Source organism: Antennarius striatus, chromosome 14, assembly GCF_040054535.1.
Source record: "Antennarius striatus isolate MH-2024 chromosome 14, ASM4005453v1, whole genome shotgun sequence".
Classification (NCBI taxonomy): Eukaryota; Metazoa; Chordata; class Actinopteri; order Lophiiformes; family Antennariidae; genus Antennarius; species Antennarius striatus.
The window spans coordinates 14,522,503-14,544,327 of NC_090789.1; the positions used below are offsets into that span (position 1 = coordinate 14,522,503).

General features: G+C 42.0%; 2 protein-coding genes across 7 annotated transcripts in view; both read left to right on the forward strand.

The window, feature by feature from the left end:
* The first annotated feature begins 8,465 nt into the window (after positions 1-8,465).
* On the forward strand, positions 8,466-13,253 carry abrab (actin binding Rho activating protein b). Its single transcript, XM_068333339.1, has 2 exons — positions 8,466-9,336; positions 11,015-13,253. Exons 1-2 carry the CDS (start codon positions 8,606-8,608, stop codon positions 11,496-11,498), a joined length of 1,215 nt encoding a protein of 404 aa, XP_068189440.1. The 5' UTR covers positions 8,466-8,605; the 3' UTR covers positions 11,499-13,253.
* A 2,481-nt stretch (positions 13,254-15,734) lies between these two features.
* Positions 15,735-21,825, forward strand: part of samd12 (sterile alpha motif domain containing 12) — a 132,632-nt gene continuing 126,541 nt past the window's right edge. Inside the window, exons 1-2 of one of the 6 annotated variants that reach the window (XM_068333862.1) lie at positions 15,735-18,357; positions 18,962-19,061. Coding sequence is in view for 3 of the 6 variants with exons in the window: in XM_068333856.1 (XP_068189957.1) it covers positions 19,853-19,913 (61 nt within the window). In the remaining 3 variants the exon portion in view is untranslated. Of the gene's footprint in view, positions 18,358-18,961; positions 19,143-19,428; positions 19,914-21,825 lie in introns of those variants that run through there. The other 5 variants (XM_068333858.1, XM_068333861.1, XM_068333860.1 and 2 more) reach the window with 5 other exon arrangements.

The window sequence follows — 21,825 nt, forward strand, 5'->3', positions numbered from 1 at the left end:
CACTACTCCTCCCCACTGACATGCATGTGAAACCATATTTTCATGCTAACCTGTGTTGATACTCCATGAGTCACTTCCACTCTCTGTGACAGACTGCCAACAGCTGCAACTTTATGTTTCTGTGTGTGTGTGTGTGTGTGTGTGTGTGTGTGTGTGTGTGTGTGTGTGTGTGTGTGTGTGTGTGCCCTAGTCTATTTTTAAACTACCCTCCTCTGCACATTGATATAAAAAAACAAATACTTTAGTCACACATCAGCTTTCCAAAACCGCAGCTCTGAAAACAATGTTGAGCACACATGTCGTAGCTGCAAAAAAATGATGCCATTAGCACTGATGTGAGGACAAATGCTGCTCTCTGCTCTCATGAGTGAGTGGGTGAATTTGGATCTCAATACCAGCTAAGGGTAAGACTAAACCCCATAATGCAGTGGTTCTTAACCTGGGTTCGATCGAACCCCAGGGGTTCGGTGAGTCGGTCTCAGGGGTTCAGCAGAGACGGGGGTCAAGACTAAACACCCGACACATCTTGGTGTGTGTTTTTGTCGAACATACACAAATCACTGTGTACGTTTGACACATCGTGTCAATTAGTGATGACACCCCCCCTTAGCCATCACTGGCCGCAGGTGATCACACTGCATTGATTCGCCTACCTGTGCTACAAGGGATTTTGCGCACTCAGTAGTCAATTTATTCCTGTCGTGATGGTACATCATCTGATTGCTTTCTTAATATTTGAATTCATAGCAACTGTCACATCTCAGGTCTAATAGTTTCTGTTTGTTTTCTTTCTGTTAACATATTATATCATTCCAGATCCTGTCTCATCTTCAATCAGTTCATTCCCTGCACCTGCCATTTCTCCACACACCTACAAATGCCAGCTCAGCCTTCTCAGCCTTTGATTCCTGCCTGTTGTTCCGATTCCTGTTACTGACGCAGCCTGTTTCCCGGACCCTGCCATTCGTCGACCCCTCCTTGGATTTGTCTGCCTGGTTTTGGATTGCCTTCCTTTGAACGACCTCATCTGGTTTTTGGACTCTGCCTGTTCGTCTGTCGTTTGGATGTTGGACTGATTACCCGGTACCTGACCTCTACTGTGGTCAGTCCGGCCATTTTCCTTCTATCTGTCTGGTAAAAAGCAGGGCTCACCAGTTAAACAAAGGGCGCTGGTGAGCCGGACAACAAACTTCAGTGTGCCCTCGACCAGTGCTGCACGCCCTACTTCGCTGCGTCGGACAAGAGATCGATATAGGTGTGCTAATTGATTCTGGTGCTGACTCTAATCTGATTGACATTTCTCTAGTCACACAATTAGGGATCAGTAAGGAACCTTTGACCAAGCCTATTGATGCCACTGTCCTGGATGGCAGTATACTCTGCCGGGTCACACACCAAACTGTTCCTTTGTCAATATGTTTGTCGGGGAGTCATAGAGAGATCCTCTCTTTTTACCTCATTCACTCTCCACAACAACCGGTGATTTTGGGGTACCCATGGCTGTTTAAACATAACCCACACATAGACTGGGTTTCTGGAACAATCCGGCAGTGAAGTGCACAATGTCACTCCGTCTGTTTAAAATCTGTCCCATTAACAGTTAATCTCGGTCGGACAGCCGAGAAGTCTGACCTAATGGGAGTTCCTGAGGAGTGCGCTGAACTGAAGGAGGATTTTAGTAAGGCGCGGGCTACGTCGCTTCCTCCTCATTGACCTTATGACTGTGCAATCGATCTTCTCCCTGGTACAACCCCCCCTAGGGGTAGACTGTACTCCCTATCAGCCCCAGAGATGAAGGCCATGGACACGTACATCCAGGACTCATTGACTGCAGATCTCATTCACCCCTCATCCTCACCAGCTGGTGCAGGATTTTTCTTTGTTGAGAAGAAGGATAAAACTTTACGACCCTGTATTGATTGCAGGGGTCTCAACAAAATAACTGTGAAGAACTTCCACTGATCTCGTCTGCTCATGAGGTATTGCAGGAGACAACCATTTTCACTAAGTTGGATTTAAGGAATCCTTATCATCATGTTCGTATCAGGGAAGGGGATGAGTGGAAGACGGCCTTCAATACTCCAAGTGGATAATATGAGTATTTGGTCATGCCTTTTGGTTTACTAATGCACCTGCTGTATTTCAATGTCCTGTTAACGATGTGTTGCAGGATTTTCTTAATGTCTGTGTATTTGTGTATCTGGATGACATTCTCATTTTTTTTAAGTCCAGACAGGATCATGTTGTTCACATAAGGCAGGTATTGCTAAGTCTGTTGGACAATCAGCTGAGAAGTGCAAGTTCCATATCTCTGAGCTCTCATTCCTGGGATTCATCATCGGTATCGGGAAAATTTCCATGGACCCAGCCAAGACCTCAGTGGTTACTGCCTGGCCCACTCCTGCTTCCCGGAAGGATCTACAACAGTTCCTAGGGTTTGCTAACTTTTATCGAAGATTCATTCGAAACTACAGTTTGGTAGCTGCCCCGCTTACAGCCCTCACCTCCCAGAAGGCCCTCTTCAGGTGGTCTCAAGCCACAGAGGAGGCTTTTGGGGAGTTGAAGGCCAGATTTGCCTTTGCTCATATTTTGACTCTTCCAGACACCACTCAGCAGTAGGAGTGGTGCTTTCTCAGCGGTCAGCCGAGGATCACAAGATCCTAGTCACATATCTCCCTGGATTTTGTTACAGGACTGCTGACCTCTGAGGGTAACACAGTGATTCTCACTGTCCTTGACTGTTTTTCTAAGTGTGCATTTGATACCATTACCCAAGTTGCCTTCTGCCAAGGATACTGCTGAGCTGCTGCTTCTCCACGTTTTCCGGCTCCCCAGTGATGTGGTCTCTGATCGGGGGCCGCAATTTGCATCACACTTTTGGCAGGAGTTCTGCAGTCTGCTGGGGGCCAAGGTCAGTGTGACCCCCGGCTTTCACCCACAATCCAACGGCCAAGTGGAACATATGAACTGGGAGATGGAGACAGCGTTGCGTTGTCTGGCATCTCGCAACCTGTCATCCTGGTCAAGACAATTACTCTGGGTGGAGTACGCCCACAACACCCTGCCCAGCTCTGCCACCGGTCTCTCACCCTTCCAGTGCTCACAGGCTTTCAACCTCCACTTTTTCCAGAGCAGGAACGGGAGGTCGGTGTCCCTTCAGTCCAGATGTTTATTTGACGATGCCACCGCACCTGGATGCAGGCCCGGGCCACCTTACTCCGTTCATCGGATCGGTACAGACGGTCTGCCAACCCAGGACACACCCCTGCTCCACTATACACACAGGGTCAACGGGTCTGGTTGTCAACACGTGATCTTCCTCTACATGTTGAATCTAGGAAGCTGGCCCTTCCGTTCTTGGGGCAGTTCCCTATCTCTAAAATCATCAACCCAGTGGCCGTTCATCTGCGACTGCCACATTCCATGAGGATACACCCCACATTTTATGTGTCTACGATCAAACCAGTGAGAGAGAGCCTGTTGCCCGGACCCTGCCTTTCGTCGACCCCTCCTTGGATTTGTCTGCCTGGTTTTGGATTGCCTTCCTTTGAACGACCTCATCTGGTTTTTGGACTCTGCCTGTTCATCTGTCGTTTGGATGTTGGATGATTACCCGGTACCTGACCTCTGCCTGAATAATTAAACCTGTTCTAAAACTGCCCACTACTCTGTCGTGCTTTTGGGTTCCCCTTGTCAGTTGTGTTCAACCCCATGACAAGTAACTATGTTGAACAAAAAAAAGTGGTCGGACGAATATGTGCAACCTGAATTTACATGTATTGTATAACGGAACGTGATGGGAGTCAGCGTTCTGCATGATTTGCAATGTCAATTTGAGCCATTGTAGTCTCGCACTGGCAAAAAATAAAGGAACACTTCCTGCTTTCCTGCTGCATGGAAAACAAAAGAAACAGACTTTGGTCTGAAAATGACAGAAGAGTAGCACTTGCCAAGGTGAAGCCAAACAAATCTGAACTGGTCTCTCAATATCAACAGCAGAAGTCACACTGATTTGCAGGCAGGTCATTTCATGTGAGTTTCTGCACTGTCTTAGTTTTGTTCTTTGAAAAAGGTGACATTAATGCACAATTCAATAAATACACCAGTAAAATATATACTTATGTCTTAATTTTGAAAAAAAAATTTTTTTTTATTAAATTAAAGAAGGGTTCGGTGAGTGAGCATATGAAACCGGCAGGGTTCAGTACCTCCAACAAGGTTAAGAACCATTGCCATAATGGTTGGGCAGCAGATATCTCCCAGGGATCATATTCTTTCTTGGTTCTTTTCACACCTCAGATTATGACACATCACATTAATAAAGTATATGGTGTCATGGCAATGACGGGTTATATGAATACATATCAGATGAGTGTAAAGTTTGTAAGAAGTTTGTAAGTTTTTGTAAACTGTAATTTTTCCTCTGAAATTAGAAATAATGGGTGGACTAATGGCCAGGTCATTGGATGCACCTGTCAGGGAGGTGTGGACCAGAGGCTTTATTATTAAGACTCCCAGGTGAAATGAGGAGAAACAAACCAGGTATCACATGGCGCCATGGGAGAAACTTGCAGGACAATAAAAGACTGAATGCCAAGACACACTCAGACACTTACCCCATGCCTCTTATTCACAAACTGTTGGAGTCCATGCATGGAGCAGCCTTCTTCAGCACACTTCACCCAAAATCAGATTATTGGCAGGTGGCCATGTCACCAGAAAGTAGGGCCAAGACAGCTGTAACCACACCCATGGGTCTTTACCAATTCTAAACCATGCCTTTTGGTCTCAAAAATGCTGAGGCCACATTTCAAAGGCTAATGGAGAAGGTCTTTGGCGAGTTAAGGGGTCACATTTGCTGTGTATACATTGATGATGTTATAGTATACTCAGCCACTGCTCAGCAACATATTAAGGATCTAAATGCTGTTGTGAAGAAGCTACATGAAGCAAATTTAAAGAAATGTCTCTTCTTTCAACGTGAACTTGGGTCATGTGGTCTCAGAGAAAGGGGTGCATGTAAACCCTGAGAAGACAAGGGCAGTGAGCAGTTATCTGACCCTCACCAAGTCCTTGCAGCGGTTCCTTGGTCTTGTTGGGTAAGAAGAAGGATGCGCATTGGAAATGGAATGAAAAGTGTCAACTAAAAATGGCCAACTAAAAATGGCACTTGTTAATGCTCCCATCCTGTCCCAACCTGATCATGCTGTTCCCTTTCAAATCCACACAGATGCAAGCGGTCTAGGTTTAGGGGCTGTACTCATCCAAAGGACTAATGAAGAAGAGAAGGTCATTGTTTACGCCTCCAAACGGTTAAACAAAGCTAAATGTAATTACTCCACCTTGGAAAAAGAGTGTCTTGCAGTTGTGTGGGCAGTTGAAAAGTGAAGAAACTACCTTGAGGCGGTTGAATTCACAGTACATACCGACCACGCAGCCTTAGCCTGGGCATTCAATTGTCTTAAGACCTCTTCCCATTTGACCCGTTGGATACTGTGATTTCAGCAATTCTTTTAAAGTCCACTATCGTAAAGGTTTACAAAACATCGTGCCTGATGCTCTTTCTAGACTTGTCCCTCCAATCTCCTTGGTAGCATCTTATGTTTCCCTGAACCCATCTAACTGTTCCGCGGATCTGCCCATTTCTTTATCTGAAATAGGAGATTTGCAGGGAAAGGATGCAGAGGTCAGGGAATGGGCCAAAGAGGCCATTCCCAGCAATTCTGGATCCAGGCTAGACCGAGTGGGATTCTCCTTTTGCAGGGGTTTCTGTACCAGCGGTCACCTGTAAAAGAAAGAGGAAACACGTACTGACTTGTGGTCCCCAAAGAGCTTGTGAGTAATTTTCTTAAATACTTCCATGACGATTAATTAAGTGGACATCTGGGGTGACTGGGAACACTTTTGTAAGTCCTTGAAGTGGCCTAGTGGCCATCCTTTCGGAAGGATGTGTTGAAGCATGTCTGCCATGACTACAAACCTGACTGCCAGTGGCCAGAGGCTTTATTATCGAGACTCCCAGGTGAAACGAGGAGATGAACAAACCAGGAAGTGGGTGCCTAAACATTGGATACCTCTCCCTCTCTGCTGAGATTAAACTTTTTTTTTGTTTTAAAGAGACTTTTTATGGGGACTGTGGGTTTTCCGTTGACGACACTTTTGAGGATTATACGTTTTTTTTGTTATTTGTTTTTCCCCACGGATGAACTACCCAGCGACGCGACCGTCAGTTGCGTCTCTCAGTGTGGACGTTGTTGCGCACAGCGGTTGCAGCATAAACTGGAAGAAAAGGGGAATATTGTTTATGAATTAATTTTGTTTGAATGTCCTAAAATACATTGCGGCGAGAGCGTGCAACCCATGTGCTGTTTTTTCAATATCATTTCCAATGCATATTTATTTAATAATTTTGCTTTCATCCAACAAAAGAAGCCCTTGTCCGTATTAACAACGTGACGTCAAAGGTTGAATTGTTATAAGATTATCTTTGTATGGTTGTATATTCTTCTATATTCTCCAGTTAAGTGCTGGTTTCTTATCATTAAAAAAAATCAGACTTTGCTTCAGCCTCAAATTGCTGGTCTTTTATTTAAGTCTCTATGTCAAAGAAAATTTAGAGACATGCACTTGAATAGGTTTCAGGCCTCAATCTGTTTTGATGATCAGAGTTTTTCTTTCCATACGAAGCCTCCAGAAATAAATTGGAGTTAACTGCCTAAGAGTCAGAGCAATAGCAGCCGAGGCTTCATTTCATGAACACTTAAATAAAACTTAGGGTCAGCTTTTAGTCACCTTACTGTCGGTTCTGAGTGTAAGATGATAATAGCATGACAGCGAAAGCTTTTTATCAGGAAGTGAATTTGAGTTTCATTCTGGGTTTTTTTTCATGCCCTATCTTACAACACGCAATAAATAATAGTGCACAATTATTGTATGTATACGTATATCAACATACATAGATACATGCATACATAAATGTTTGTATAACAGTGCGCCCTTGTGCATTAGCGCATCAAAAGTGTTTTAAACAGTCGATAAGAGTGTGGGAAGAGGTTATACAGATAGAAAGTGGTTTAATATCACTATGGGGAGGGTCCATAAACATTTAAAATACTGTAAATAATAAGATAAATAGTCTGTCGCTCTATCGCGGAATTCATTAATCGCGTGTTGTTCCTGGAATGCATTAAACGCGAGGAACGAGGGCGCACTAATGTTTGCAGAGCAGTGCAAGTTGTATTGTGTTGTTTTGTGCTGAACAGCAGTCCTTTTGGTCACAGCAACAGGCAGACGTTCGTGTGCGTGTGTGCTTGTGTGTGTGTGTGCGTGTGTGTGTGTGTGTGTGTGTGTGTGTGTGTGTGTATGTGCGTGCGTGCGTACGTGTGTGCGTGCGTGCGTGCGTGCGTGCGTGTGTGTGTGTGTGTGTGTGTAGACATCTCCTATATTACACTTTTGTGCAATGCCATAAGGATAAAATTAGACACCACTACATTTTAAAGAGAAACACACACATTATTCTAGCATCCATATTTAGGCATCCAGGAGCCAAGAGGAGGGAGAGAACATTAATCCAGATTTAGCTGTTCTGCAATGGCTTCCTGTTACATCTAAAATTGATTTTGAGGCCCTCTCTATATATTAAAAGCTTCTGACGGAGCAGGCTACATTGCTAACTCCCTCGTTCGCTGTTTCTATCCATCCAAGATGTGATCTTCATTTGCTGTTGGTTTTTGGAGTTTAATGGAAAAAGACATGAGAAAACCACCGACAACCTTTCATCAATTACTACCCACAACTATTTTAAGAAAACCATTAATAGATTTAAGGGAAGGCGGATAACTGAGTATATCTAATAGAAAGACAAAAACAGATACCGGGTCAAAACTTATTTAGGCTTTCCAAGCATTTCTGCACAGCATCAGTTTCTATTTAGTCAGTTTGATATGTCGTATGAATGATCTTTATTGTAACATACTTTTACTCCTATGGGCCAGGGTAATTTATTACTCTTAATATTTTTTTTTCTATGAAGAAGAATTAGTGGTTGTATTGTTTTAAAAGATGTTATTTTGTGTGGTGTGTTTTTTTATATAATGTCTAAAAACAAATAAACCAAAAGGTTTAAATTAATTTCCCTTCAGTACTCTGGGACTGTGAATTTTTAATTTGTATTTTCCTTGGAAATGTTTAATATGGGTTTAACAGGTGATAATGTGAGTGAATATTTAGTAGCATGCCTTGAATGATCCTTGTGTCTGTACACTCACTAATCAAATTTAGCTCCCTCTGCTCTACTGCCCTTTTTAACTCTCCTTACAAGCATCACAATCTGTGATGAAACTGGAGAACACTAGGGGTGACTGGTGTCAGGGAAAGATGATCAGTTTGGTAGCCTGGGATGACTGGAATACTTTCCACCGTCATGTTAGGGTTTGCTCTCACCATTATAGCCCTGTAACCGCGAGAGTGAGGGTGGGAAGCAACAGAGAGCAGAAGAGTGCCAGAAAACAAAGAGATTAATATGTTCAAGATAATCTGACAGCCGTATAAGAAGATCACTTAGCAGGATTAATTGTGCCTGAGTTTAGAGATTATACTTCTAAGTATGTCTGGCAAACCGACCGGTCAAGCTTCCCATCGGAAACCATCCGTCAACAGGAATATCAAGAAGCTTCGCACAAGCATGGTGTGCAGTTTGACAAGCAGCTGGCAGCAGTGGGCGAAGGAGAATGAGGAAAAGCAGGCCAATGAACCCAGTGGTTGGACCCCATCATCACTGGGAGAACCAACAGAGAAATCCAGACAGACATGGACTCCAAAAAAGGCACCTCTCACCCAAACACAGCCAACAGAGGGTCAACAATCTGTAACTCCTCACAAGGAGACCAAAGACTCTGAAACTGAAGAGTTTGGAACTTCAGCTGAGCTGCTGATTGCATCTCCCATCAAGGTTAAGCAAGTGGTGAAGACAGTGACCAGTGGAGTACAGGAGAAGGGAGCTGGTGTAGGACTCCTGGCCGAGAAGCTCAATAAAGAGTCTCTACCTTCAAATGAGGAAATTGACAGGCTTCTGAAGAAGAAAAGCTCTCCTACACGGCGCAGAAAGTGCTCCAACATGGTATCTTCTCTCACCAAGAGTTGGAAACAAGTGGAAAAAGGTCAAGAGTATGGCAACGAAGGAGGAATCCATGAGGAAAATACCTGTGTAGGTGAGGAAGATGACACAGTGAGCATAGAGGAGAATCAAACACACGCCAGAAGTTTTGTTAAAGGAACAGAAGAAAAAGACTCTGACTCTGAGTCAGCAGTGAAGATTAAAAGACCCACAGTCCAACAGTAAGTATGGACAGTGCTATTTTTTTTACATTTTATTTCCGGTAGAGAGATTCATTTTATACGAGTCAAATGAAACATCTCTAACTGCTAAATGAGATGATTCCTTTTGACACCAGATATTGAGGTAAGACTTCTGGTGACGAGGATCAACTCTGAATGCAAACCAAAGTTAGTTGTAGACAGAAAGAAATCAAATGATGACTCTTTTTATTTACTGTACACCCAGTTGTACACAGGTCAGAGTTGGAGGTAAAACACAACAGAAAGCAGTGTTTTCAATTTCCTATTTCAGAAACATTTCATAGGATGATATTTCAAATGTTTCGTTTAATAGTTTATTGTAAAATCACTTTCAGTCCAATATTTTTGAAGAGGCAGGTTATATGGTCCATGACACTAAAGACGGCTTTTTCCAATTTTAAGCTATTCAGTAATACTTGTACAGCTGAGGGATAGAAAACAATTTGAGTGCAATGTGAGTGTTTTCAAATGAACTCATTGGAAACCACTAAAACTGCTTTTCAGAGCTAAATGTTCATGAGGTACTCTTCCTCACACACTTTCTTTGAATGTTAGCTTTATCAAGCGTAGCTACTTTGCATTTTCATTCCAGAATCAACCTACGCACACTGTTCGTTATCCTCAGATTATAGAGAAATGGTTCTATTCAAGTGTGCAGGTGGAGCAGGAACAAACCACTGATTCCTAATAATATGCACAAGGTGAGGAGAGCTGCTGTACCCTGCAGGGGCCAGCAAATGCATCATTATAGATTACTACCCCAGTATAAGTCCCTAGAGCTCTGTGCCTGCAAGACACAAGGACAATGAATCCCTAAAAAAATGAAAATTTTTAAGAGCATATCCTGTGAAATAAATGAAGTGGTCCAACTCACTTGATCAACTTATTAACAATTCTTTTTTGCACATGACAACTATACATGTTTAACTTTGACATATGAATCAGCAGATGAATTGCAATGTTCATCTGGTTTTCACTCTTGTGTCACTCTGTGTTATTCAATTGATCTGAAGAACTAGAGCCTCCAAATGAGGCATTTGTTCAGGCTGGACTGAAATGAGATACAGCTAAATAAAGAAAATGAACAAGAACACTATGGTGAATAGCTATTGTGTAAATGTTGTGTAAAAAGTACTGGAAAAATAGCCCAAACAAATTCCTCCAACTCCTTCCGTGGAGTTCTTTCTTGTAGAAGGAATAATTGGAGAGGTGTCTGTGACAGGTGTCTATTCACACACTAGACTTGACAGTGACGCCTCCCCAGGGCTTCAATTTCTGACACCACCGACACTGACAGTGATCCACTGCCAGGGGACGTCCAGTATCATCAAAGGGGTTTCAGCTCAATTAACCCATTATATTTTTAGAAGACAAAATAATACAATTATTACAATGATACAAAATCAATAAAATTAAAAATAATTAATTTCTGATGCTCTTCAAACTTTAACACAAGTACACAAACACTTTAATTGCGAGCTTGATATTCCCAACAATTTGGTCAAACCTAAAATCAGGAAAAGATACATGACAGAGTTCAGAAATCAATGTGTACAACCAAAATAAGAGTGAGGGAGTGCATGTGTTTATTTCTGCTTGAGACTCATTTAATTGTACATACTGATTTCTTTGCAATACAATCTGACATCCCTCCCAGGTACAAAAAAGAGGCTGGGGATGCCAACAAGATGAATGTTGTGTCAAAGAAAAGCAGTGCTGTGGGGAGCCTCAAGAGCCACTGGCAGACCTGGGCCTCGGAGCACACAGTCAACCAGAAATTAAACCCCTTCAGTGAATATTTTGACCATGATTACTCCATGTCCCTACGCCTCCAAAAAGGCCAAGAGGGATATGGCCGCCCCAAGGAAGGTACCAAAACGGCAGAGAGAGCTCAACGGGCCGAGAAACACATCCACCGAGAGATAGATGACATGTGCTACGTGATCAGGACTATGGCTTATCCTGACCCGGATGGAAAGACTCGAATTACATTTGGAGAACTGTTTGAAAGATATGTTCGGATCTCTGATAAGGTGGTGGGGATTCTGATGAGAGCCAGGAAACATGGAAAGGTGGCATTTGATGGCGAGATGCTGTGGCAAGGCCGGGATGATGGAGCAGTCATAACTCTTCTGGTGTGATGTTAATACCTGGGTCAAAGCCATACTGGAAATCCTCTTACCGTGAGAGGCTGGAGAGTAGAAGATAACCTCAACAAAAAGGGCTAAGGAGAGGATTTAAGGTGTGGTTTGACCTTGGTCTATTTGCTGGACATGAGCAGAAAAGTCTCAAGGGTAGGCGGGATGAAGATGAGTCAGTAATAATCATCAAATTAAAACAGTGGTACCTTGACGTACAAGTTTAAGTCGTTGTATGACTGTTTGCTCGTATATCCAATCCATTTGAAATGAATTGAAATCCCATTAATCCATTCCAGGCCCCAAAACATCCACTTCTATTTTTTGTAGTGTGTTTATAATTAAGATAAATGTATTCAAAATGAATAAATAAGGTATACAAGGCCGAACTGGAGTTCTATTCCTTCTCTGACACCTGTTGTTGACTCTTTGGTAAAGACATCTTGAACAAGGACTTCAAACAGAACACACATACATAAACACAGGACTATAGAAATAACTTTCACCCACATCTGCTCTCTGCTTTACTCGTCATGTGATTGGGGTTATTTCTGTGGAAATATTTTTAGCAATACGGGCCTGTTTGGAGTGTTTTTGCAGTTTTTTTATGCTTCCTGTTTGAATTAATGGTGAAGAGTTTCTTTTTTTTCACCCTTTCCCTCCCCCACTGACCTATCCTCTCTTGGCCTCTCTTTTTTCTACCCCCTCTTTAGTGTTGGCGCACCATAGAGGTGAAGTGACCTTGTACTCCTCACTAGTAGGCTGTGTGAAAATTATTTCCACACAGTGATCAATACTTTACTATGTTATTACAACATAATCAAACATAATAAACATAATGCAACAAAACAAACTGGTTTTATAATGAGTACAACATAAGTAAATGGAAAATGCTAGCTGATGGGGAAGTTGGAGAAGGCCGAAGAGATTGTAGGGCTTCATTTTATGCTTTTTCCTCCACTTTAGTTTGTCATGAAGTCTATACTGTAGTCTCATCACTTAACTTACTTCCTTAATGCTACACGTTATCCCTGAAGGTAATTGCTACATTTTTTTTTCATTTAACCTAATTTAATTTTTTTTAATTTTATATACTGGTTTGATCCCCGAAGGGAAATTAAGAACGCACACTCTAGCTACTGATTACAAACGCATGCATACATATATATTTGTGAGTACAGGCCCCTGTATCACACACACACACAAGGGGGCCTGGGAGGTAGAGTGGCAGGCAGCTCCTTCTTGGTGCGCCTCAAATGAGCAATTTGTAAAGGGGACGGCCGGTGCCTCGGCAGTGCTCCGGAGATGAGCTGACACCTCCCACTGTCAGCTCACCTCCGGGTATTTTGGGGGGGGCGGGAGCGAGAATCGAACCGCCGATCTTAAATCATAGGACGACCTGCTCTACCGCCCGCTTTACCACTGAGCCACTACCGCCCCATCATCTTCACTGATGTTTGCCTTTTTGGCCACACTTTCCTCACTTCTGTCTGCTTGCAACTCTGACTCTGGCTCACAACTCAAAGCTAGTAACTTGCAGCCTGTAACTTGAAAAACTTGTAAGTTGGGGCACTTGTCAGTCAAGGTACCACTGTGTTATAGATGCTGGAAAACCCTCTCTTTCTTCCTGTGCTGTGGAACTTTGCTTTGCAGCTCACATGTTTGGAGAGATCTGCTCAGAAAATAAAAAATTTAAAAAAAAAAAAAAGGTTAGACTGCTTGAGATTACGTTCAGTTTCCAGCAGTTTTTCTGTTATGTCTCCCTTGCACACTCTGAGATTTATATTAATGAGATACTTGTTAATGCATCAAATCACTAGCAGCTTTGCAGCAGTGTAGCACAGTAATTCAAACAGAGGTCGGGTTTCAATGCCTGAAGACCTGCAGCTCAGTGTTCATTATATTGTAGCTGGCACAATGCAGAGGAACAGAGCAGATCACAGATCATGGCCTGTTAGGCTAGCCTGGTATGATCAATGGAAAGGGTGACTGACTGGAGGGAGCTTTCCATATCTAGTTATTGAATACAAGCAAAATTGACAGTTCATCACCATTGAGTGTTAATTAAAATTAGACAAGTTGAAAATGATGTTTGCTTTCTTTTTTGAAACTATTTGAAAAAAATACAGTATTTGTAGCGTATCTTTGGTTTGGTTTGGCTGCATAAATACAAACCCTGCCTTTTTCTTTGTGTCAAACGAGTTGGGACGCATGCTAAGACAGCTTGATGGTTTTTCTTTGTCTCAGCCAAGTGATGAAACACTGACCTGATTGTTCTCCACCTCCCTCCCAGACACCCAGAATAGATGGATGCCGGCTGAGCTGCAATGGTAAAGGCTGTAATAGTAAAAAAATCTTTCTATCAACATTCAAACTTAGAGAAATCCATCATTTTATTGACAGAAACAGAGCATTTTGTTTGATATCCTGTTGCTGTATCTTATAGGGAAGACTAAACGTGATGAATAACACTTTACAGCATGACTTCCAATGTTAATACTTCTCTGAGTCACATCTTTCCATTCTTTGTGTTTGGTATCCATTTTATTGCTAACATGAGGTAAGAAGTTTTGCATGGACATGTGTCAAAGTCAATTAAAATAGAGGTTGCAAGCAAAGCAAAGATGACAACATTCTACTATGTTGTCATCTTGGCTGTCAGGTTTTTGCATGGGATCTTGTGTCTACAATTAGGGAGGAGACCCCGGGGACACATACATGTTTTTCATCTGGCCTGGGAACCCCCTGGGATCCCAACAGGAGCGCACCTTTGTCTGTGGACACCATGACTGACTCATATACGAGGAAAGAAATTGATGGAATAGAAGACACACATCCACACAACTTCAAATAAGAGAACAAACTGCTCAGTACAAAAAATGATAAATGTTTAAAGATGACATAAAACAAAAATAGAACTTTACATATTATTAAATCCCACAAATTAACTGTTGGAAACAAGTATCTTTAACCAATTTTCTTTTGTTGCTTAGACAACAAACAGACAGGAATAAAGCCCTGAATTCTGGTGTGAGTTTTGTGCCTTGACCATCATCATATTTTGAATTAATCACTCAAGTGAATATGATGCAGGTATGAAGGATAATCATCCTGGGTGTTACGAAATGAGAGGTGATTCTTGTCCATTTGGATTATATGGATCATACTTGTAACATGTCTGACATGTTGGTGTGATGCTGTCTTCAAACATCATATGTAAATAATCTTATTCTCTTTTAATGAAAAGGGTAAAGGCTCCTTACGACACCAGAACCATCTGTGATGACCGAGCGGTGGCAAGAATTCAATGTAACATTATGACCATCAGATGTTCCCCTCAGTCTCCAAGGGTAATGCCACTGAGGGGAACGTCTTCGACTGAAGGGGAAGATGTCTTCGACTGAATGACAGCATGCTGTCAGCATGCTGTCATTCACACATCTGCTCACAACACTAATGAGTACTGGGCTCAAGTCTGGGGGGCATTTTGGGGAATTTTGAAATTAGTGTTCATTCGGTATAAACTTAAGCCATGAGAGGATTCATTTAGCTTAGCATATGCTAGATTCACAACGAACACCAAACCTGGAGTGGTTTCACTGTTCTAAGTACTTATTCTGCAAAGCAATGGAAAATACATGAAATCGCTGCATGGCAAAACACCAGTTTCAGCTTGTAACTCCTTATAAAACTGTGATCTGAGTTTAATGATATCTGTTCATATAATAATGAAACAAACAACACTTGTATTAATAAGTGAGCTAAACAGGTGCTGAAGTAATCTTCTCAGCTTTGGACTCAGACAGTTCCCTCTGCTTCATTAGCTAAGCAGATTGTTTATTTGTTCTAATAAATATTTGACAACTCCGCTGCATATGGACATTTGAAAATATATATCCGCATCATTAAAATTCACTGAACAAAAAGAGAATATTGAAGTATGCCTTGTGTCCATTGACAAAGGATAACTGTGCAACTTCAACTGAAATGAAAATGACAAGTTTTCATAAGAAAAACATTAAGAATCCTCATAAAAATATTGTTTATTCTGTGTTATTGTGTTACTTTATCAATTCTAATACTGATTATGGTACACAATGTTGGGAAATGTCTCAGTTGAGTAACTGAAGTTATTATTCTACAACTTCTTCTTCTTTTCCTTTTGGCTTTTCTCTTCAGGGGTCGCCAAAGCGAATCAGTTGCCTCCATCTAACCCTGTCTTCTACATCCTCTTCTCTCACACCAACTACCTTCATGTCCTCTTTCATTACATCCATAAACCTCCTCTTTGGTCTTCCCCTAGGCCTCCTGCCTGACTATCTCTCCTCTGGACATGTCCAAACCATCTCAGTCTGGCCTCTCTGACTTTATCTCCAAAACCTCTAACATGTGCTGTCCCTCTGATGTACTCATTCCTGATCCTATCCTTCTTGGTCACTCCCAAAGAGAACCTCAGCATCTTCATCTCTGCTATCTCCAACTCTGCCTCCTGCCTTTTCCTACAAAAACACAATCTCCCACAAATAAGTGAATGGATTATACAGAAATGGATTCTGTGGATGGATCTGTGTGCATGAATGTGGGTAGGTACGCTTCACCACGCTTCACACTGAAAGTTTTCAAATGATGAGCAAATTCATTTTGAGGATAGCTCTCAGGTAATTACAGTAGACTGAGTTCAGAAATAACTTTAGAGAACTGAAAGACCTGAATCTGAATAGCACAACACTTAGCCCCTTTCTACCACATAATTTTCTAATCATAGAAGTACAGAGCATGCACAATGCATAGATAACTGACACACAAGAGGCTGAGTCAGGTGGCTGGTGAGCTCATAAGTTCACAAAGAGAACTTATGGCAGACACAATCAAGATCATGGTCAAGGGACATTCTTATAGGGAGTCTCATCCCCCAAGGACAACCGTACCCAGACACCATCAAGATCATTGTCCATGAATATTCTGATGGTGACCTCAACCTTCAAGGAGAGTATATCCTAAACACTATAAAGATCATGGTAAATGAACATTTGAGTCTCTTCTCCAGAGGTTTGTTGCTGCGTCTGTTGGAAAGCCCAGCGCTGTATCGTCAGCAACTCGTAAACTGCGGAACTTCTTCAGTTAACCTAGTTTGGAATACAATTTGTCTCATCATTGCAGATACACCTCTCAACCAAGCTAGAGAACCGAAGAGGGTTTTGTGCCGAGGGAAACCCTAACACATCCCTACCTATATATTTGAATAAGCTCACTTAAAAAGTCTGACACTGCCAGACACCCAACCAATCACAGCATATCTGCCAGAAGGAATCGTGAACAATATGGAGTTAGGCATTGGGCAGCGAGGCTTTTTGTTGCGGTTACGCCTTTCGTCCACACAACAACTCAGATATCCGGGACGAAAATTCTGGCCAACTAGCTGGCTAGCATGAACAATCTGTCCTGCTATGGTTTCCATTTGGAATGGGACAATTGATGTAGTTTCCAAAATGCTCCTCGGGCATCTGACAAAATCGATCTTTAAGTAACTCTATCGAGTTCTGTTCATGTAGTCAGCTAACAGAACTATCACTTCCCTAAAATTTCTTTTCCAATTGCTCTTTTGACACATGCCTTTTCCTTTAACGTTAGCTCCTTTCCCAATCTCACCATTAGTTAGCTTTCTTTCTCCAGTTAGCCTGCTAACATTCATCTATGGCCTCACAATGCCCGCCCAGCGCAATCCATGATTTGCCAACACAAAGTTGTTACATCACCAAGTTGATTTTTGACTGCGTTGGGTGCGCTTGGTTTATAATACCAATACTTTTGTTTTCATATGTTTGGTATGAAGTCTGATTTTATTGTTTTATCATGGAATTTCCATGTGTTTCCGCTAGTGGCATTTAATAAAATAAATAAGCCTGCACATTAGAATCTTTTTGTTTGATCTGGAAGTATATACCCCATCTCACTCACCCCCTAAAAAAGGGTTTGATCTTTTTTTACCATTCTGTTTCATTTCACTGGCACATATGTTAAAACACTTACGTGGCCAAAAATGATCTGTGACAAGAACAAAGATGAAGGGAGTGTAGGGGGAAACCCCTGTGACAGGATGAGCAGAACTTGAAACAAAGGAGAAGCAAAAGAAAACAACATGATGGTCAAACCTGTATGACGTGACGCCTGGTACGCACCACACAAAAGCATGCTGACAACTTCCTCATGCTGTCACATTGTCTGATTTTTCGCTGCATGATATCAATCATAGAAACTACACAAACAACTTCCATACAGGCACACAGGCGGACAGGCTGGGCCCTGTGTGATATGTCTATCTGTCTGTCCTACTTGAAATATAAATGTCTTTCTTCGGACATATTACTGCTACAGATGATGCATTCACGCCCTCCTCTTGCTCTCTACTTTCAGGGTGTAGTTGTGTCAGGTTATAAATGATTTAATTAGGATACCAAAGAACATTCCCAAGTCTTTGTTGTGACATTGGAAGGAGGAGTTAGTTATGGGATTATAAAAAGCTAAAACTGAAAGCTAAACCTGAATCTGTGGGGGTGTGTGGCAGACAGGCTTTACAGCTTTCCACTCTGTGGACACAAACACAAAACCATCCAGCATTGCCGTCACCTTTATCAGTCATTGTGTAACCCTGACTAACCTGCTAGACTATCTAGCCTGAAGACACACAGGTGATGGCAGTTCAGCTCTATTTACTGGGGTTTTAGTAGCTCAGTCCACCGAGCCGCGGACTGGGGACCGGAAATCGCCAGTTCAAGACCTGGGTGGACCAAAAATATTTGTGAGCTGGTAGCAGGAGGTGCCCATTCACCACCTAGGCACTGCCAAGGTGCCCTTGAGCAAGGTAATATCCCCTTATAAACTGCTTACAAATCCCTATGCAAGAGCTGCCTATATACGTGTGCAAATATTTGGACCACGGGGATTATTAAAGGATTGGTTGATCGATCATTGATAATACAGTATACCTGCTTTCCTGAACAGATTGACTGCTTTTCTCTGTCTAATTCTTATTTCTGTAGTGTATTATATTCCCATTGATGTGTGACTTGGCACTAAATAAATATTTTGACCTTTTCAGAACCCTGTTTGTTGTCTTGCAAAAATGTTAATGTGAGGTTTAATGAGAGGTTAAGGGTAGCCTGTCTACTCTCTAACCAGCTGCTGAGTACAGGATCACATTGAGCAAATACAAATTAGCGTATATTAAAACTTTAAAGTATTCCACGAGTGAAGAATATGGTTCAGAATTATTGAGTGTGTTTGAGTTGATAGCTGATCCTGTTTTCTGGATGAGTTCAATTTAATGAATTATATCCAAGCGCAAAAATAACTTCTAAATAATTTTCTGTCACCTCTTTCCGTGTCTTGCCTCACCTACAGGAATGGGTGGGGATGGGAGTGGGTGTGCAAAAAAAAAAAGACGAATAAAATCTTCATAATTACAGAAAGCGCTGAGCCTACAACTCCCAGGATCCTTTGGGGGCGAGGCAGCAGCTGTGCGCTCCGGTTTGCCCGCAGCAAAGTGATGATAACACGCCAAACAAGGTACAATGAGAGCGCGTTGACTTTTACATTTCCCCTGCGAGTGATGTCCACGTCCGTGGAATAGCGCCATGGCTGTCGAAGGTAAGGCTCTGGAAGCTGCGCTTGCCCACCGGTGTCACACAGGTTTTATTTATTTTTTTTATCTCCTGTTTGAGATGCCAGAAGAGACAGTTATCGCTCCATGATGTCAGGAGCGGTATAGTGTGAATGGCTGAGCCCAGCCGGGTCAGCTGTGAATGCCTGTGATTGGGTGATGCAGCAGCCCCTGCTCTCTCCCCGCATCACTTGCGCTGTCCCGGTCGTCTCCTGTGATTTAAGTGAACTAACTGCTTGCCGGTCTTATATGATCACTTGCCTTTCACACTCGAATTCACGCGCAATTTTTATTCCCTTGCGTTTATATTCGCTGCTGCTGCGTGCGCGCCTGGAGACAATACTGGTCACAGGTCTGCCTCAGAGGTGCGTCGGTGTTCTCCTGCAAAATCCTCTCCGGTATACAGGACACTCTGTGTTCCCTGGAGGAGGATACCGTCGTCCTGTGGGGCTGAGGTTTTATATCAAGCATTGTTTCATGAGGAATTGATTTGTTCTTGCTAGAGTATTTGTTTTTGTGGCGCAACAGAGAGCCGTTTGCGTGCTCATCCCGTTTCCACAAGAAGCAGTCACCAGACAGCAGGTGGTGTGACATGTGGATTGGCTGAAGTCGGTGCTTTTCCTCCTTGTGATAGTCAGTAAGGTGATCCGGACATTTGAGGAGAGGGAAACTGAGTGTGGCCATTCAGGAATTCGTGATGCTGGGCCAATCTCCTCACCTTATCGGAGGCATCTTGTGGATCCAGAATCCAATGAGAGGTATGTGGGAGAGGAGGAAGGAGGCTGTCAAACACACTGAGTTGAACCGTTCCGTCAAAAGGCTTGTGAGTGTGTTGTGTTCGTCCATTCAGGTGTGACTGGTATGACCCAATCCTCACACGTAGATCAGTCGAGTCATCTCTGTCATTACAGGCCGATTCATGTCCACATCTAGTGAATCAATTCTCTTTTTCCTCTTTTTCCATTAAGATTTACATAAGTGAACTTTTTCATTTTATAATATCAATATACGATATGTTGTCTATTGATATCGATAGCACAATTTAAAGACATGAAGAACTGCATACTGAGCGTTGTTGAGGTCCCAAAAATAGAAACATGTGAAACAGCAATCAGTTTTGTTGTGTTTATTTTACTGGATTACAGTGTCTCCCTCTCCTGAAATTTTATCGAGATTAGTACAATGTTTTTACTGTGGATAGAGGCTCTGAACTGTTGGACAACAACACTCATTCTTAACTTCCGAGGCAGTAGCTCGTAGTTAAAAAGGTTTTACTTGAAATCCATAAGAAATTCTCCTCAAAGGTTAACCACCCCCTCCTCAACAACATCTTCAACATCCTGGCCCCTAAATTTGACCAATGCTGCGCGGAAGTTCCTCTGATGCTACAGACTCTTTATGTTGTTGGCCCACAGGTGTGAAGATATCATCACCTGCCTCTAAGCTTGAAATGAATTCATCTTTTATGATACGCAGTGAGTGCAACAGCATCTGTAACGCCGCCATCCATTCAGCATAATCCCCTCTGTAGTCTGATTCACACATTCTCTTGAGATTTGTCTTTCAAAGCAGTGAAGAAGAAGGCAGGTGCTGAAGCAGGCTGCACATGGACACATTGTCCAGACCTGATTCATTTGTCCAGTTTTATCATTTTATTTTTTATTTTTTCCATATCCAGAATAGCACAGATGATTATTCTAAGTGTTCCCTGTCTTGTCTTGTTGGCAATAATGTTTTGGAGCGTTCACTACACAACTCTTATAATGATTCTCTATCATTTTTTTAAAAAACTTCACATAATCATATACATATTTTTAAAACACCCCTCTTAACTACTTTTGTAATAAACCAGAGGCAGTTCAGTTCATTTACTGGATATTTTACCAGTAGACTACAAATCCTTCCTGTTTCTTTTGTCATCACTGTGCAGTGCAGCATCACTTCAAGACAAGAGCGGCTATAGGATGATTTGGCTCCTTCAGTCACGGTTCACTCACTTGTGTCATTGAAGGAGGAGACAAACGATTCATGTCCTCTCGACTGAAGCTGTTATAACCAATATTTCTGACAGAACGAGGGACCAAACCTTCACTTAAAAATACTCAAGGTCAGATCACCTTTTGCTAAAGCAGATAAAGCATCTTATGTGGCCTTGGGCTGTGACTGAAATACACCACTTTAAAGTACTCCCTGACAGATGAATGGGACTTTGTTAGGATTTTGTTCTATAAATTAAGTGCATTTACTGAAGGACTGTACTTGGATACAATTTTGATGTATTTCACTTGAGTGTTTATAATCTTATTCTTATTTTCCATGAAAAACATAAAGTAAACTCATAAACTACACAACTTTAACATGCATGTATGTTACATTTTACTACAGGTGAGTTGTAACAGCTGAGCCAGAGACATATTCTCCCACTAAATTTATCAGATGGTATTATGCTGTTTCCTGTTCAAACATAATACTATTTCAGTCACAATTAAAGTGTTTCAGCAAATAAAATATACTGACACTTTTAAATCTGTACTGAAAGGACAGCCTCTTCAGAGTTAGGATCTCACTTATAGGGGGTTCCAGTAGACAGAAACATGCATAAAAAATTCAACTGACTTGTTACAATTTAATTACAGTAATAGGTCTTAAAAGGAGTTTAACATCATGTAA

Bases quoted from the DNA above. Each gene is read 5' to 3' on its own strand.
- abrab (XM_068333339.1), top strand. From the start codon at position 8,606: ATGTCTGGCAAACCGACCGGTCAAGCTTCCCATCGGAAACCATCCGTC. The intron at 9,337-11,014 runs GTAAGTATGGAC...CATCCCTCCCAG, and splicing joins AAAAGACCCACAGTCCAACA to GTACAAAAAAGAGGCTGGGG.